Source organism: Somniosus microcephalus, chromosome 4, assembly GCF_052327205.1.
Source record: "Somniosus microcephalus isolate GS21.2 chromosome 4, FLI_Smic_1.0, whole genome shotgun sequence".
NCBI lineage: Eukaryota > Metazoa > Chordata > Chondrichthyes > Squaliformes > Somniosidae > Somniosus > Somniosus microcephalus.
Genome location: NC_140990.1, coordinates 100735373 through 100754994, shown reverse-complemented (window position 1 = coordinate 100754994; position 19622 = coordinate 100735373). Strand labels below are relative to the sequence as shown.

Here is a 19622-nt window from a genome sequence, read left to right as displayed (position 1 = left end):
GGAACAAAGAGTGGGCGGGGCTTCCGTGTCTGTTCCCAACCGGGTCCCAGTGGCCGTGTGAGTAAATCATTGACTCAGTTATTTGATTCAGACTCTCCACACTTCGCATTTCTCACCATCTCTCCTGAACGCGCCGGGAAAAGCAGAACATACGGTGAACACCCCACACAATTGTAACAGAAGAGTCCCAGAGCTGGGCCCCCTTGTACAGTCCCAGGATAGGAGTCCCAAGGTGAGAATCCCCATGTACAGTCCCAGGGTTGGAATCCCCATGTGTAGTCCCAGGGTTAGAATCCCCATGTACAGTCCCAGGGTTAGAATCCCCATGTACAGTCCCAGGGTTGGAATCCCCATGTGTAGTCCCAGGGTTAGAATCCCCATGTACAGTCCCAGGGTTAGAATCCCCATGTACAGTCCCAGGGTTAGAATCCCCATGTACAGTCCCAGGGTTGGAATCCCCATGTGTAGTCCCAGGGTTAGAATCCCCATTTACAGTCCCAGGGTTGGAATCCCCATGTACAGTCCCAGGGTTGGAATCCCCATGTACAGTCACAGGGTTGGAATCCCCATGTAAAGTCCCAGGGCTGGAATCCCCCTGTACAGTCCCAGGGTTGGAATCCCCATTTATAGTCCCAGGGCTGGAATCCCCATGTACAGTCACAGGGTTGGAATCCCCAGCTACAGTCCTAGGGTTAGAATCCCCATGTACAGTACCAGGGTTGGAATCCCCATGTACAGTCCCAGGGTTGGAATCCCCATGTACAGTCCCAGGGTTGGAATCCCCATGTACAGTCCCAGGGTTAGAATCCCTCAGCAACACCGAGTGCGGTTATCAGGGCCTGAGTCAGAGCCGGTGGATGTGTGGCCAGGACCCCAGCACCATTAACCCCAGGGTGCAGCGCCTCCCCCAGACAAGAAACACAACAACTTGCATTTATACAGCAGAGGGAACAATTCAGAGCCTGTTAGCGTCAGGGTGGGCGGTGGATGTGGAACTCGGTCCCTGGCCTGTGTAGGGCTTTCTTGTTGCATCAGTTTGAGCTGGAGTGGAGAGGGGGGAGAAGCTGCTGGGTTTAACCCCCAGTACTTCTGAGCCCAGTGGGACCCAACAATTTCCAATGTGAGACTGTGAAGGTGATGCGCTATCAATTACTCATAAAAGACTGAGAGTTAGAAGAGTAACCAAAGGCTTTTATTAACAACAGAATGGAGGTCTGCCTCGCGTGGTCGACCGGTCCATGATACTAAGGGCTGGGGAGCAGTCACCTTTATACTAGGACCTGTGGGAGGAGTCAGCCGAGGCATGTCCAGGCATGTACACAGTGGAATACAAACAGGACAAACAGGAATACAAACAGTGGTTTACCACATTCACCCCTTGTTTAAAATTGAGTCCGGCGGGGTGAAGTGTATTAAAAGTTAGTGTATTGGAGTCTCTCCGGAGGTCTTGTCTGCCGCTGTGATCTGCGTGGCGACGGCAGGGGTAGTGAAGTTTCCGGCGTCAAGTCCAGCGTAGGCTGTGGCACAGGCGTGTCATCCTCGTAGATGTCGAGCGGGTCGCGGGGCCCAGGCCTGCCGTCTGCTGGGGCTGGATATCGGATCGTGGGGGGGGGTGGTAGTGGATAGTGGGTTACTGCGGCCCCCGAGGGTGCAAGGTCTCTTATGGAGACTGTGTCCTCCCGCCCGTCCGGGTATGCGATGTAAGCATACTGGGGGTTGGCGTGGAGGAGGTCGACCCTCTCGACCAGGGGGTCCGTTTTATGGGTCCTCACGTGTCTTCTCAGTAGGACCGGCCCTGGGGATGTCAGCCATGGCGGTAGCGATGTCCCCGATGTGGACTTCCTTGGGAAGACAAACATTTTCTCATGAGGGGTGGCGTTAGTGGCAGTGCAGAGCAGTGACCGAATAGAGTGGAGCGCATCGGGGAGCACATCCTGCCAGCGGGAGGTTGGAAGGCCCCTAGACTTTAAGGCTAGCAGGACGGCCTTCCAAACTGTCGCATTTTCTCTTTCCACCTGTCCGTTCCCCCGGGGGTTGTAACTGGTGGTCCTGCTTGTGGCAATACCCCTAGTTAGCAGGTACTGACGGAGTTCGTCGCTCATAAACGATGAGCCCCGGTCGCTATGGATATAGCTGGGGAAGCCGAACAGGGTGAAGAGGTTGTTCAGACATTTAATGACCGTGGCACTGGTCATGTCCGGGCAGGGGAAGGCGAACGGGAAACGGGAGTACTCATCAATAATATTGAGGAAGTACACATTGCGGTCGGAGGAGGGGAGAGGCCCTTTAAAATCGACGCTCAGGCGCTCGAAGGGGCGAGTGGCTTTTATCAGGTGGGCCCTGTCTGGTCTATAAAAGTGCGGTTTGCACTCAGCGCAGACTTGGCAGTTCCTGGTCATGGTCCTGACCTCCTCAATAGAGTAAGGCAGGTTGCGGGCCTTGATGAAGTGGAAGAACCTGGTGACCCCCGGGTGGCAGAGGTCATTGTGGAGGGCCCGCAGTCTATCGATCTGCGCGCTGGAGCAGGTGCCACGCGATAGCGCATCCGGGGGTTCATTTAGCTTCCCGGGCCGGTACAAGATCTCGTAGTTGTAGGTGGAAAGTTCGATTCTCCACCTCAAGATCTTGTCATTTTTGATTTTGCCCCTCTGCTTGTTGTTAAACATAAAAGCAACTGAACGCTGGTCAGTGAGCAGGGTAAATCGTTTTCCAGCCAGGTAGTGCCTCCAATGACGCACAGCCTCCACAATCGCCTGGGCCTCCTTCTCAACAGCGGAGTGTCTGGTCTCCGGGCCTTGGAGGGTTCGTGAAAAGAAGGCCACGGGTCTCCCCGCCTGATTGAGGGTAGCGGCCAGGGCAAAGTCGGACGCATCGCTTTCCACCTGGAAGGGGATGGATTCGTCCACTGCGTGCATGGTGGCTTTGGCAATGTCCTCCTTGATACGGTGGAAGGCTAAGCGGGCCTCTGCCGTCAAGGGAAAAGAGGTGGACTTGATCAGCGGACGGGCCTTGTCCGCATAGTAGGGGACCCACTGGGCGTAATAGGAGAAAAACCCTAGGCACCTCTTCAGGGCCTTGAGGCAGTGGGGCAGTGGAAGTTCCATAAGGGGACGCATCCGGTCGGGGTCGGGGCCGATGACTCCGTGTTCCACAACACAGCCAAGGATGGCGAGGCGGTTTGTGCGGAATATGCACTTCTCCTTGTTATATGTCAGGTTTAGGAGTTGATTCCTAGGTTGTTGTTTACGACTCCCCAGGAGGTGCCTGGCGTACACTTCGTTCACTGGGCGCATGTACTGGTCCTTGAGGAGCTTGATAGCGTCCGCGTACGAGGTCGCGTCTTGGATGACCGAGTACACTCGGTGGTTCACTTTGGAGGTCAGGACATCCAGTTTGTCCTCGTCCGATTTGATTGCTTCGGAGGCGGTCAGGAATTTTTCGAAACACTTAAGCCAGTGAGTAAACTTGGTGGATGAGTCCGCCTCCCGATGATCTAAGTCCAGGCATGCTGGTGTGAGGATCTTCTCCATTATAAAAATGTTGTTAATAAAATTGATGCGCTATCAATTACTCATAAAAGACTGAGAGTTAGAAGAGTAACCAAAGGCTTTTATTAACAACAGAATGGAGGTCTGCCTCGCGTGGTCGACCGGTCCATGATACTAAGGGCTGGGGAGCAGTCACCTTTATACTAGGACCTGTGGGAGGAGTCAGCCGAGGCATGTCCAGGCATGTACACAGTGGAATACAAACAGGACAAACAGGAATACAAACAGTGGTTTACCACAGAAGGGATGTGGATTCTAGGGGAGATTAAGTTGCTAAACAGACACTGTCCGTACAGTGTAAAAGATTATCGTTTTAGGAACAAGTATTTCTGTAGAGGCTTTCAATCCATTTTTTATATACACATTTTTTAAATTCATTCGACGTGGGTGTCACTGGCAAAGCCAGCATATATTGCCAGTCCCCAGTTGCCCGTTGAGAAGGTGATGCTGGGCCTTCTTGAACCTCTGCAGTCCATGTGGTAAAGGTACTCTCAGAATGTGGTTAGGTGAGGAGTTCCAGGATTTTCACCCAGCGACGATGTAGGAACGGCGATATATGCCCAAGTCAGGATACTGTGTGACTTGGATGGGAACTGGGAGGTGATGGTGTTACCATGCACCTGCTGCCCTTGTCCTTCTAGGTGGTGGAGGTCGCGTGTTTGGGAGGGTCTGTCAAAGTTCTAGTCGAGTTGCAGATGTATAAAGTCGCTCTCCTTTACCCCTCCCTCTCCCACCTCACTCTCTCTCCTCCCATAGAGGCCAGAGTCTTGTGTAGGCCCAGACCGGGTGGTGGGTTCCCTTCCCTGAAGGACATTAGTGAAGCAGTTGGGTTTTTACGACAATCTGGCAGCTTTCATGGTCACTTTTTTCTCGTGCCGGCCCCACAAATTCCCAGATTCATTCAGCTCAATTTCACAACCTGCCTTTGTGTTTTTGTGGGTTCTCTCTCACCCTCCCCTCCCCTTTTTCCTGTTTTGAATTCATTTTACAGGGTATTAGAAGTGGAGGATTTGCAGACTGAAAATTCAAACCAAACATCACTTCAGGATCTGACAGAGTCACTCGATTCATCAGGAGCTTTGAGCATGGAAGCGGAAAGCAACGTTCAGAGCGGGGAGAAACCGTACACGTGCTCTGTGTGTGGACGAGGCTTCAGCCGATCCTCTGTCCTGTCGATACACCAGCGCATTCACACCGGGGAGAGGCCATTCACCTGCTCCGAGTGTGGGAAGGGATTCACTCAGTCATCCAACCTGCTGACACACCAGCGAGTTCACACTGATGATAGACCTTTTAAATGTTCTGACTGTGAGAAGAGATTTAAAAGCAAACAGCCCCTGCTGACACACCAGCGAGTTCACACTGGGGAGAGGCCATTCACCTGCTCCGAGTGTGGGAAGGGATTCACTCAGTCATCCAGCCTGCTGACACACCAGCGAGTTCACACTGGGGAGAGGCCGTTCACCTGCTCTGAGTGTGGGAAGGGATTCACGTGTTCATCCGACCTTCTGAAACACCAGCGAGTTCACACCGGGGAGAGGCCGTTCACCTGCTCTGAGTGTGGGAAGGGATTTACTCGGTCATCCAGCCTGCTGACACACCAGCGTGTTCACACTGATGATAGACCTTTTAAATGTTCTGACTGTGAGAAGAGATTTAAAAGCAAAAATAATCTGCTGATACACCAGCGAGTTCACACTGGGGAGAGACCGTTCACCTGCTCTGAGTGTGGGAAGGGATTCACTAATTTATCCAACCTGCTGACACACCAGCGAGTTCACACTGGGGAGAGGCCATTCACCTGCTCTGAGTGTGGGAAGGGATTCACTAATTTATCCAACCTGCTGACACACCAGCGAGTTCACACTGGGGAGAGGCCGTTCACCTGCTCCGAGTGTGGGAAGGGATTCACTCAGTCATCAAACCTGCTAAGCCATCAGCGAGTTCACACTGATAGACCTTTGAAATGTTCTGACTGTGAGAAGAGATTTAAAAACAATAAGGATCTGCTGAAACACCAGCGAGTTCACACTGGGGAGAGACCGTTCACCTGCTCCGAGTGTGGGAAGGGATTCACTCAGTCATCCGACCTGCTGAAACACCAGCGAGTTCACACCGAGAGGCCATTCACCTGCTCCGAGTGTGGGAAGGGATTCACTCAGTCATCCGACCTGCTGAAACACCAGCGAGTTCACACTGGGGAGAGGCCATTCACCTGCTCCGAGTGTGGGAGGGGATTCACTCGGTCATCCCACCTGCTAAGACACCAGCGAGTTCACAAGTGACTGCAGAGTTTGGATTCTGATGTTTTTGCTGCTGTTAATTACATCCCGGACTGAATTGTGTTCATTCTGACAGTTGAGGTTTGTTTCTGCTGATGTTAATAACCCCTGTAACTTGGCTGAAGTTTAATATTCTGGATATATGCCAAATAAATCCCTTTGTTTTAAACACATTGTTGTGGATTTCTGTCGTTCCCACCTGAGTGTTTAGCATCACCTGGCTGTAGCTCAGAAAGGACAATCTGGGGGAGGATCGTACGGCGGGAACAGAACTACAGCCTGGACACAGTCCTTCAGGGCCACACTGAGAGGGGCAAACGGCACTTTGGTCTTTCTCGTCTCTCTTCACTGACAGCAAAGTCCCCGTGCAGGTTAATCTTGAGGCCTGTAAGGAATGTGTCCCGGCCGCTCTCTCCCATGGGTCAGAGCTCCTAGGCACGGAACAGTAGGCTCCTTTACAACTGTGTTTAGAGTCAGGAAGAACAACGGTGAATGTTGGAAACGTGCTGTCAAATCAGAGATTGGTGTCAAACTGCGATCTGTTCCTGACTGAAAGTGAAACGGCAGGGTTAAGTTTCCAGTCTAAAAATGACTGGTAATTATTCTATGAAGGTTTAACGTGTTCATAGATTCATAGAATGGTTACAGCACAGAAGGTGGCCATTTGGCCCGTTGAGCCCGTGCCAGCTCTGCAAGAGCACTTCAGCTAGTCCCACTCCCCCACCCTTCCCTCGTAGCCCTGCAAATTTTTGTCCTTCAGGTACTCATCCAATTCCCTTTTGAAAGCCACGATTGAATCTGCCTCCACCAACCTTTCAGGCAGTGCATTCCGATCCTAACCACTCACTGCGTAAAAAGTTTTTCCCCATGTCACCTTTGGTTCTTCTGCCAATCACCTTAAATCTGTGTCCTCTGGTTCTCGACCCTCCCGCCAATGGGAACAGTTTCTATCTACTCTGTCCAGAGACCTCATGATTTTGAACACCTCTATCAAATCTCCTCTCAATCTTCTCTGCTCTAAGGAGAACAACCCCAGCTTCTCCAGTCTATCAAGGTAACTGAAGTCCCTCATTCCTGGAATAATTCTCGTAAATCTTTTCTGCACCTTCTCTAAGGCCTTCACATCCTTCCTGAAGTGTGGTGCCCAGAATTGGACACAGTACTCCAGTTGGGGCCGAACCAGTGTTTCATCATCATTTCCACACTTTTGTACTGTATACTGGAAACTTTATGATATCCGGCACCGACGGGACCAAGCTGTTGCCAATCTATCAAAACTGCCGGACATACAAAGTTAATATTGAAGCATACGGAGGTTTTCATCTCCGTATCTGACAACAAACACTGTTGCTGAGCAACAGCTTGTAAACAGTCGGCCCGTACCTTGGAAGCGTCTCTGTAGCTTAGCAACAGCTTCAGAGAGACTTTCCAGAGCCCGACTGTTGAAAACAAAGCCACGAGAAGAAGAAAAACCTAACAAAACAAAACGGCTCCTGATTTCTGCCAGTAGATCGAGGTTTCCGGACATACAACCTCCGGATAAACCAAAGTTTCCTGTACCTCTATTTATTAAGTCCACTCTCCCGTAAGCCTTTTTAACTGCTTTCTCAACCTGCCCTGCCACCTTCAAGGATTTGTGCACACATACCCCTAGGTCTCTCTGTTCGTGCACCCACTTTCTTAACTCTAGCCATATAGATTCTGTCCTTGACCCCTCCAGGACATCCTCCCTCTCCAGCACTGTAACATTCTCCTTAACCAATACTGCCACACCACCTCCTATCTTTCCTGGACAATTTATATCCAGGAATATTTAATACCCAATCCTGCCCTTTTTTGAGCCAGGTCTCAGTTATTGCCACAACATCATATTCCCATGTGGCTATTTGTGCCTGCAGCTCACTGACCTTGTTTACTACGCTTCGTGCGTTCACATACATACACTGTAAACCCATCTTAGACCATCCTGTATTCTCTCTTAGTTTGACCCCACCTAATACCTTACTATTTCTTACTTTAGTGCTCTCTGCCTCTCCCAGTCCTTTGAGCACTTTATTTCCCCTTTCTAATGTTACATCTTGGTGCCCATCCCCTTGCCAACTTAGTTTAAACCCTCCCCAACAGCACTGGCAAACCTCCCCGTGAGGATATTGGTCCCGGCTCTGTTGAGGTGCAACCTGTCCGGCCTGTACAGGTCCCACCTCCCCCAGAACCGGCCCCAATTCCCCAGGAATCGGAAGCCCTCCCTCCTGCACCATCTCTCCAGCCACGCATTCATCTGCTCTGTCCTCCTATTTCTATACTCACTCGCACGTGGCACCGGGAGTAATCCAGAGATTACTACCTTTGAGATCCTGCTTTTGAATCTCTTTCCCAGCTCCCTAAAATCTGTCTGCAGGACCTCATCCCTCTTTCTACCTACGTTGTTGGTAGCGATAGGGACAACGACCTCTGGCTGTTCACACTCCCCCCTCAGAGTGTCCTGCAGCCGCTCAGTGACATCCTTAACCCTGGCACCAGGGAGGCAACATACGATCCTGGAGTCAGGTCTGCAGCTGCAGAAACGCCTGTCTGCTCCCCTAACTATTGAATCCCCTCCCACTATTGCCTTCCCTGTCTTCCTCCTCCACCCCTATGCAGCTGAGCCACCCGTGGTGCCATGGACTTGGCTCTGGCTGTACTCCCCAGAGGAACCATCACCCTCACCAGTACTCAGCACAGAATACTGTTTGGAGAGCGAGATGCACTCCGGGGACTCCTGCACTACCTGCCTGGTCCTACTCTTCTGTCTGGCAGTCACCCATTCCCTCTCTGCCTGTGCACTCATTAGCTGCGGGGTGACCACCTCCTGAAACGTGCTATCCACGTAGCTCTCAGCCTCGCGGATGCACCGCAGTGACACCAGCTGCTGCTCAAGCTCCGAAACCCGGAGCTCGAGCTCCTCCAGCTGACGACACCTCCTGCACACGTGGTTGTCCAGGATTCGGAAAGCGTCTTGGAGTTCCCACAATTTTTTTTTATTCGTTCATGGGATGTGGGTGTCACTGGCAAGGCCAGCATTGATTGCCCATCCCTAGTTGCCCTTGAGAAGGTGGTGGTGAGCCACCTTCTTGAACCGCTGCAGTCCGTGTGGTGAAGGTACTCCCACAGTGCTGTTAGGGAGGGAGTTCCAGGATTTTGACCCAGTGACGATGAAGGATCGGCAGGTATACTTCTAAGTCAGGATGGTGTGTGACTTAGAGGGGAACTTGGAGGTGGTGGTGATCCCATGCGCCTGCTGCCCTTGCTTGTGAATCACTGCATTTGTGAATCTCCCGGCTCTGTCTCCAAGCTCTGTGCTCAAGCTCAGTATTTGAAACAATGATCTCGATGCAGGAAATAGTGCACGGTGTGTTAGTTCCATGAGATTAAATCAAGGACACCATCACAATCAGCAAAGACAATGACAAAGATCAGAACATTCCAAAGGGTGTCACATGCAGGACCTGTGGAGGAGTTGTACTAACCACATCCAAGAAGTGTTAAACCATGCACACAATAACTGATTTCAAATCTGAAGCAAGAGACTTCTTTCAAGGGTTGGTTGAAAGGAATTTCAGATGAGTATAAAGTGAGACACTGTAGTTCAGTTTATGGCACCCACAAGCCATGTCGTCAAACAGAACCAGCTTGGGGTTAGATGTGGTAGAAGGTGAACTAGGTGAGAAGTGATATAATCAAGAGTAAGAAAAGCCCAAAAATGGAACAGTGGGTAACAGAACATCAATCAGTCTCCTCTGATCATGGAGAAATCAAATATTCAATACACTGTGTTTGAAACAAAGCTGCTTTATTCAATATTTATACAGAATATTAATCTCCAGCCCAGGTATAGGGTTATTAAGATCAGCAAAAACACACTCTGACTGTGTACTAGAGGCGGCAGTAGTACCATATTAGATAGGAACAGACTAAGAAAGACTACGAAAAATTCAAAAATGGGTTTAGAATGCATGTACGTAAACGCACAAAGTGTGGTGAATAAGGTTGGTGAGTTACAAGCACAATTAGCCGTGCGGCAATATGATGTTGTGGCAATAACGGAAACGTGGCTTAAAAACGGTGAGGACTGTGCACTTAATATTCAAGGGTACAAGGTGTTCAGAAAAGATAGGGAAGGAAAAAAGGGAGGTGGGGTGGCAGTGCTGATTAAGGAAGACATTGTAGTGTTGGAAAGGGAGGATGTTCTTGAGGGGACAAGGACAGAATCCATTTGGTTAGAGTTGAGGATCAAAAAGGGTATGATCACACTATTGGGGGTATTCTACAGGCCTCCAAATAGGGAGAGGGAGGTAGAGGAGCAAATCTGCAGGGAAATCGCAGAGATATGCAAGAGCTAAAGAGTGGTGATATTGGGGGACTTTAATTACCCAAATATCGATTAGGATAATGCTCGGGTAAAGGGAAAGGAGGGGGAGGAATTTCTGAAATGTGTTCAGGAGAATTTCCTTGACCAGTATGTTCTTGGCCCAACTAGGAAGGAGGCATTGCTGGATCTGGTGCTGGGGAATGAGGTGGGCCAGGTCGACCAAGTGTCTGTGGGAGAACACTTGGGTACGAGTGATCATCGTATCATAAGATTTAGATTAGCAATGGAGAGGAGCAAGGAGCAACCTGGAGTGGAACTTCTAAACTGGAATAGGGCTAACTTCAATGGGATGCGAAAGGATCTAGCCAGGGTAAAATGGAACCAAAGACCGACAGGAAAAACCGTAATGGAACAATGGGTGGTCTTTAATGAGGAGATGTTCCAAGTACAATTTCAAAGCGCACATCATTATAAAATACATTTCCTGATTCAATTACTTCTAGTCGAAATAATCAATTTTAATTTCACAAATTATGCCCAGACATTGTGATTTTACAAAGAAGACAAAAGTAACAATTGTGTTTGGTTGCGAGTCATTTATCCTCCCCTTCGAGCAATGTGTCTTGGAAAATAGGATTACACAGGATATACGGCACATAAACACACCATTCGGCCCAACCAGTCCATGCCAGCGTTTATGCTCCACTCGAGCCTCCTCCCGTCTTTCCCCATCTAACTCTATCAGCATAACCCTCTATTCCCTTCTCCCTCATAGGCTTGTCTAGCCTCCCCTTAAATGTATCGATACTATTCACTTCAACCACTCCCTGTGGTAGCGAGTTCCACATTCTCCCCACTCTCTGGGTAAAGAAGTTTCTCCTGAATTCCCTATTGGATTTCTTGGTGACTATCTTATATTGATGGCCTCTAGTTATGCTCTTCCCTACAAGTGGAAACACTCTCTCTGTATCCACTCTATCAAAACCTTTCATAATTTTAAAGACCTCTATTGGTTCACCACTCAGCCTTCTTTCAAGAGAAAAGAGACCCAGCCTGTCCATCCTGTCCTGACAGGTATACCCTCTCATTTCTGGTATCATCCTTGTAAATCTTCTCTGCACCCTCTCCAGTGCCTCTATATCCTTTTTATAATATGGCGACCAGAATTGTACGCAGTGCTCCAAGTGTGGTCTAACTAAGGTTCGATACAAGTTTAGCATAACTTCACTACTTTTCCATTCTATAACAATTCAATTCTATAACAATCGATCCCAATAATTTAACCCAATAAGTTAAAGTCTTAAGTCCAATTTTGTCAGCACGCTGCGACATTCGATGTCTGCAGATAACGGGGGATAAATTCTTAAAACTGCTGGATCTCTTGCTCTGCCATCAACCTCTTATCAAACTGGAGCTGGCATTGCCTAATATGGTCGTCTCTGGCTACTGCACAGTCCAGAGACACAAGTCTGCATTTTCTTCAACACACATCAACAACGTTAGAAGCAGTAAAAACACTGGCCTTCCTGGGGCAGCACAAACCACTAGTCTCCAGACTTTTCTTATCCCAACATCATATTTCTGATCGAAATATTCTGTGATGAAAATATCCAAGGCCAGTTGGTTGCAAACACCAGCTGTTGCTCAGTGAAATCTCTCTCTCTCTAATGATACCAACCACATTTTCCCCGATATCGAATGAACTAAACATGAACACCTTCCAGAAGTTGAATTAACCGAGGTCCATATGCCAACACCCCTCTCATCTTCCATTCACTTCAATTGAAAGGAAACCGACAGATTGGACCAGTCAGGATTTGAAAGATATTTACAACAGATTCTAGATGTTCTTAGAGTTGGGATCTTTCTCTATTCTGTCCACTCGAGGAGTTAGATAACAGACTTTCTCCTGTGAATATAGAGCTGGGGTATTGGGCCGTGATGTGTTCACTTGTTCATCTTGTTGACTCTAAACCTTTGCCAATTATTTGACGTGATCTGTTTACTTGTATGTATTGTTTTAAATACACTTGCTGAGTGGATTCAAATTTAAATTGAAAGCAGGTTTGCAGGCGTGATGCTGTATTCACACATCGAAGGTGAGAGAGATGCTGTGGGACACATGCTAAGTCCAGTAGCTGAAAGTGATTAACAGACTGGGTTTTGTGTTTAGTAATCTCGGGCGTGTTACCGAGACCTTCCCTGGATACCAAGGCTAGGAGAGGCACTCTGGAAGGTATGGTGAGCTGGGACTTGTCCATGAGAGTAACCGAAGGTATGAGAACTGAAATAATCTCGAGTTAGAAATGAGAAAAGGCCCAAAAATGGAGCAGTCAGTAACAGGACATCAATTAGTCTTCTCTTATCTTGGAGACATCAAATGTCGACACACAGTGTTATTTGAAATATGAAAATATTAAAACTCCAGCCCAGTTATAGGGGTTATTAACATCAGCAGAAAGCAACTCCAACTGTCAGAATGAACATGGTTCAGCCCGGGATGTGATTAACAGCAGCAATAACAGCAGAATCCAACCCCAGCAGTCACTTGTGAAATCGCTGGTGTTTCAGCAGGTTGGATGACTGAGTGAATCCCTTCCCACATTCAGAGCAGGTGAACGGTCTCTCCCCGGTGTGAACTCGCTGGTGTGTCAGCAGGTCGGATGACTGAGTGAATCCCTTCCCACACTCAGAGCAGGTGAATGTAGTTGACGTATGAGGAGAGATTGTGTCGATTGGGCTTATACTCACTGGAGTTTAGAAGATTGAGAGGGGATCTCATCGAAACCTATAAAATTCTGTCAGGCCTGGACAGACTAGATGCAGGAAGGATGTTTCTGATGGCCGGGGAGTCCAGAACCAGGGGTCATAGTCTAAGGATAAGGGGTAAGCCATTTAGGATTGAAATGAGGAGGAATTTCTTCACTCAAAGAGTAGTGAACCTGTGGAATTCTCTGCCACAGAGGGCGGTGGAGGTCAGTTCATTAAATATATTCAAGAAAGAGCTGGATATATTTCTTAAGGCTAAAGGGATCAAGGGATAGGGGGAGAAGGCAGGGACAGGGTACTGAATTTGGATGATCAGCCATGATCTCATTGAATGGCGGAGCAGGCTCGAAGGGCCGAATGGCCTACTCCTGCTCCTGTCTTCTATGTTTCTATGTGAATGGTCTCTCCCCATTGTGACTGCGCCAATGAATTTCCAGCTCGGACAGGGAACTGAATCCCTTCCCACAGTCCCCACATTTCCCCAGTTTCGCCGTGGTGCGGGTGTCCTTGTGTCACTCCAGGTTGGACGATCAGTTGAAGCCTCATCACACACAGAACACATGTACCGTTTCTCCCCACTGTGAATGGTGCGATGTTTTTTCAGGCTGTGTAACTGGTTAAAGCTCTTTCACAGTCAGTGCACTGCCAAACTCTCACTCGGTTGTGTGTGTCTCGGTACTTTTCCAGTCACACTGATGTTTGAAATCTTTTCCCATGGCCGATAATATTCAAAGGCCGATAATATTCAGGTCCTGATGAAACGAGTGGCTCCGTCAGATCTTCATGTTTCGTTTGAGTTTCCCGTATGCATATTCTCCCCTTCTAATACCCTGTAAAAGAAGTTTACAAAACTTATCACTGTAAGTACAGGACAGAAATTCAGAACAAACAAATCTAATTTCTGTGGAACATTCTTTCCTCTCTTATTCCTCCAAAGCTGTAAATCCCCATCCCACACATTGTCCGTCCTCCCTGTGCTAAAATCCAAACTCATCATATGTCTCAAGACAGTTTTTCCTCCTCTCCCAGTTTTCTCCACCAACTCTGGCTGGGTTCAGTCCTACACTCACTGGTTCCCCTCCCTCTCCTCCCCTGAAGGTGCTGACTCTGGCTGGGTTCAGTTCTACACTCACTGGTTCCCCCTCCCTCTCTTCCCCTGAAGGTGCTGACTCTGGCTGGGTTCAGTTCACTCACTGGGACCCTGAAGCTCCGCCCACTAATGGTTCCTTTACAAAGATGTCCGCACATGCGCTCTACCTTTCGATGAAGCAAGTTGGCGGCGCTCAAACTCTCAGCTTTTCTTTACAAAGATGGCCACTGCTAACCTGGGCCTGTTACCGGGAAAAAGCCTCCGAGCTGCAAACGCGGAATCTATAAATTATCATTTTGAGCTTGCGGCCTACACCAGGTGTTTATGAAGCTCACCCGCCGGGCGCAATACCTCCCTGCGCCCCGCTGATTTGTAATCGGCGTAAAATCGCATCTCGAACTTTTCTCTACTTGTTGCACTCGCCTGGCTCTGATCACAGTGACGCGGCGCCTGCTCCAAATACAGGTGGGCACTGCGCCTGCGCACTGGGCTCCACCGGTGTGAATGGGGCACATTCTCCCCTGCGGGACATGCTGGGGAACAGCACCGCCATTGAAAGCCCCAATTAGTGAATGGAGAATGAGTTTCTGTGATCCCATTGAGAGAGAATTCATCAATAATTCACACAGGAACCCACGGGCACTCCGCCATCGTTCAGTCCTGGATGTGATTAATAACAGAATCCAAACCTCTGCAGTCACATGTGAACTCACTGGAGTCTCAGCAGGTGGGGTGACTTTCTTCCCACACACAGGATATTGAAACAGCCTTTCTCCAGTATCAATCCGCTGATCGTGCATCAGCTGCTTTGAACTTTGAAAGCTTTTCTCACAGTCAGAGTATTTAAAGCAACTGTTCTCAATGTGGACACTCTGGAGTGTCAACAGGTGGGACAACGGAGTGAATCCCTTCCCACACGTGAAGTATCTAAACGGTCTCTCTCCGGTGTGACTGTGCTGGTGTGTCAGTAAATGGGATGGTCGATTGAATCACTTTCCACATACAGAGCAGTGAATGGATTTTCCCCCTTACAAACATGTTAGTGTGGGAATAGATGAGATAAGCGAGTGACTCTCCACACTCAGCTGGTGAACGTCCTTTCCCCGGTGTGACTGTATCCATGAGTTTGCACCTCAGACGGGCAACTGAATCCATTTCCACATTCCCTACATTTACACTATTGATTCAGGTGGGTGCACGAGTCTCACAGGCTAGACGATTTGTTAAAAGTGGATCCAGGCACAGAACACGTGTCCTGTTTCTCCCTGCTGTGATTGGTGCTTTTTCCTTCTATATCCAAAGTCCGATGATATTCAGGTCCTGATAAACCCAGTGAATCTGTCAGATCTTGACGCAATGTTTGGATTCAGTTTCTATCTGCAGATCCTCCCCTTCTAATACCCTTAAATGGTGTTTACAACAGGATAAACCTTCAGAACAAACAAATCTAGTTTCTATACAACATCCTTTTCCCTCCTGTCCCTCCTAAGATGTAAATTCCCCATTATAATCACTCTCCCTTCATCCTTACTGTCTAAAAACAACATTCATTACATCATCTGGGATTTTGTGTCTCCCCTTCTCTCCAGAAGGAACTGAATCTGGCTGGGTGCAATTAGTTAACCTCTACATTTTGATAGGAAGAACGAGGAGAGGCAATATAAACTAAAGGGTACAATTCTATAGGGGGTGCCTGAACAGAGAGACCTGGGGGTTTATGTGTACAAATCGTTGAAGGTGGCAGGGCAGGTTGGGAAAGCGGTTAAAAAGCTTACAGGATCCTGAGCTTCATAAATAGAGGCATAGAGTACAGAAGCAAGGAAGTTATGTTGAACTTTTATAAAACACTGGTCTCTCTGGAGTTTAGAAGAATGAGAGGTGATCTCATTGAAACATACAAGATTCTGAAGGGGATTGACAGGGTAGATGCTGAGAGGTTGTTTCCCCTGGTTGGAGTGTCTAGAACTAGGGGGCACAGTCTCAGGATAAGGGGTCAGCCATTTAAGGCCAGGGGGAGGTGGAATTTCTTCACTCAGAGGGTTGTGAATCTTTGTAATTCTCTGCCCCAGAGGGCTGTGAATGCTGAGTCTTTGAGTGTATTCAAGGCTGAGATAGATAGATTTTTAGACTCTAGGGGAATCAAGGGATATGGAGATCGGGCAGGAAAGTGGAGTTGAGGTCGATGATCAGCCATGATCATATTGAATGGTGGAGCAGGCTCAAGAGGTTGTATGGCCTACTCCTGCTCTTATTTCTTATGTTCTTATGACCTCAACTGGAGTATTGTGTCCCAATTCTGGGCACCACACTTTAGGAAGGATGTGAAGGCCTTCGAGAGGGTGCGGAAAAGATTTGTTCCAGAAAAAACGGTTCCAGGGATGAGGGACTTCAGTTACGTGGATAGACTAGAGAAGCTGGGGTTGTTCTCCTTGGAGCAGAGAAGGTTGAGAGGAGATTTGATAGAACTCAACAACATGAGGGGCCTAGACAGAGTAGATAGAGAGAAGCTGTTCCCATTGGCGGAAGGGTCGAGAACCAGAGGACACAGATTTAAGGTGATTGGCAGACGAACCAAAGGTGACAAGAGGAAAAACCTTTTTATGCAGCGAGTGGTTAGGATCTGGAATTCACTGCCTGAAAGGGTGGTGGAGGCAGATTCAACTGTGGCTTTCAAAAGGGAATTGGATAAGTACCTGAAGGAAAAATGTTGGCAGGGCTCCGAGGAACGGGCGGGGGGAGTGGGACTCGCTGAAGTGCTCTTGCAGAGAGCCGGCACGGGCTCGATGGGCCTCCTGCTGGGCTCTAACAAGTCTATGATTCTATGATTCTAGAACCTCACCATCAGCCGACTCAGTGAGTGTCAGCAGTGACAGCAGTCCAATCCTGCCCTCAATGGACATCCACACACTTCCCAGTTGATGTCACTGGATCTCCATCAAGAGCAGGGGCAGTGCCTGATTCTCACTCTTAGTTAGCCCAGTGGTACTGAGGATAATTATAGCCCCTGAACTGCTGCCTTGTCAGAGATCAACTAACAGCCCAGATCAAGGATTGAACTTGGTACCTTCCTAGTCAGTAGTGCAGAGTGTTTTAAAGTGGAAGGGGGAGGGTGAGAACAGAATATTTAGAAAGAAATATCACTCCACCTTTAAACAAAACCTTCATTACACTGCAAAATTCTGAAGACTTTCAATATTAAACAAGCAAGTCAAATGGATCATCAAAAATAGTGAGACATTTTAGAAAGGCTCAAGTCACTGAAACAGACAGGTTTACAATCACTGCACAGTACAGAAGGGAGCGACTGTTAATGGGAGCTCTGTTAGTGAAGTCCGCCGACACTCCAAAAATAAACGGGTCTGCCCCTTTAACTATAAATAGGCAGAGAAAGGGGAGTCCCTGTCCCTTTAAATATCTGGCCCATTCCCCCAGGCAGTGGGAGGAGGAACAGCGCGCAGTCTCTTTATATCCTGACCCAGCGGGCCCCGCCGGATGGGCGGCTGCAGGGTCCTAAACGCCACAACAGTAATTACCTCGGGTTAACAGAACAACTGAAAAGTGCTCACACAAAGTGTTTGTTGTATGTGTGAGTGTGTAAACAAAACACATCATTCTTAATGTGTTCAAGCACATTCCACAGAGAGAAATTATCTTCACCAATTATTTTTCAGCATTTTATTTCCTTTTATTTAAAATGTAACTTCAGAGCGTTTAATATCTTTAATATTTATAAGAACATAAGTAATAAGAGCAGGAGTCGGCCCTTCGAGCCTGCTCCGCCATTCAATGAGATCATGGCTGATCTTCTGCCTCAACTCCATTCACCGGCCCTATCACCATATCCCTTGATGCCCTTACTAGTCAGAAACCTATCGACTTCTGTTTTGAATATACCCAATGACTGAGCCTCCACAGCCCTCCAGGGTAGAGAATTCCAAAGATTCACCACCCTCTGTGTGAAGAAATTTCTTCTCATCTCAGTCCTGAATGGCCGACCCTTTATCCTGAGGCTGTAGCCCCTGGTTCTAGACTCCCCAGCCAAGGGACACATTCTCCCAGCATCCACCCTATCAAGCCTGTAATAATTTTGAATGCTTCAATGAGATCCCCTCTCATTCTTCTGAATTCAAGAGAATACAGGCCTAGTTTACTCAATCTCTTCTCATACGACAGTCCCGCCATCCCAGGAATCAATCTCATGGACCTTCATTGCACTCCCTCTATGGTAAGTACATCCTTCCTTAGGTAAGGAGACCAAAATTGTACACAGTACTCCAGGTGTGGTCTCACCAAGGCCCTATCTAATTGGAGTAAGACTTCTTTACTCCTGTACTCAAATCCTCTTGTAATGAAGGCCAGCATATCATTTGCCTTCCTAATGGCTTGCTGCACCTGCACATTCACTTTCAGTGACTCATGTACAAGGACACCCAGGTCTCTTTGAGCATCTGCATGCCCCAAACTTTCACCATTGAGGAAATACTCTGCCTTTCTGTTTTTTCTACCAAAGTGGATAACTTCACATTTATCCACATTATATTACATCTGCCATGTTCTCGCCTACTCACTGAGCCTGTCGAGATCCCCTTGAAGCCTCTTCACATCCTCTTCACAACTGATACTGCCACCTAGCAGTTATTGATAACCCATTGTCTTGTGGGCTCTTGTTTAGAAAGTGATGTCACAATGACCATTCCGTTCCCAAGGTGAGCCTGTCTGTCCACAGTATTCAGTGGGAAAGGGGATTAAATCACACCGAGGATAATGAGCAGCCGCCCACCAGTCTCTGCACTTTATTGTCCAGTGAGCACCTCACCATCACACAGAAGCTCCTGATATAAACCTCCAGTGTGTGATGATTGGTGCATGGTCAGTGGTGGAGTTCCGCAGCAGGAGTGATCCTGGAGTAACCCCGTGGGTGTTCCATGTCATGTATTTTCAGTTATCCTGGTGTCTAACACGCACACATCAATAAAACAAGGAATTCCTGGAAACAAGCTGCAGGTCCTTCTTTATCTGGAGATCAAATGTCTGTTGTATAATTGTACCAGCAGTTAACAGGCTCCTGTGAACTCCTCCCTCAGCTATTTTAATGCAGACTTCAACCAATTTAATTTAAACGGGTTTATTTTAAATGAGCTAACACCTGCCTTAAAATGGTAGACTCAGGACTGTCACACACACATATTAAATCTTCGTGGAATAATTACCAGTCATTTTTAGACTGGAAACTTAACCCTGTCGTTTCACTTTCAGTCAGGAACAGATCACAGTTTGACACCAATCTCTGATTTGACAGCACGTTTCCAGCATTCACCGTTGTTCTTCCTGACTCTAAACACAGTTGTAAAGGAGCCTTCTGTTCCATGTCCAGGAGCTCTGACCCATGGAAAGGAGCGGCTGGGACACATTCCTTACAGGCCTAAAGATTAACCTGCACGGGGAGTTTGCTGTCAGTGAAGAGAGACGAGAAAGACCAAAGTGCCGTTTGCCCCTCTCAGTGTGGCCCTGAAGGACTGTGTCCAGGCTGTAGTTCTGTTCCTGCTGTATGATCCTCCTCCCAGACTGACCTTTCTGAGCTCCAG

At 48.2% G+C, this 19622-nt stretch overlaps 1 protein-coding gene across 1 annotated transcript in view; it reads left to right on the top strand.

Moving 5' to 3' along the window:
• LOC147119594 (uncharacterized) overlaps window positions 1-19622 on the top strand; it is a 120567-nt gene that overhangs the window by 44767 nt on the left and 56178 nt on the right. The window contains exon 3 of the mRNA XM_085984123.1: window positions 4658-5824. Coding sequence (XP_085840249.1) covers window positions 4658-5824 — 1167 coding nt within the window. The remainder of the gene's footprint in view (window positions 1-4657; window positions 5825-19622) is intronic.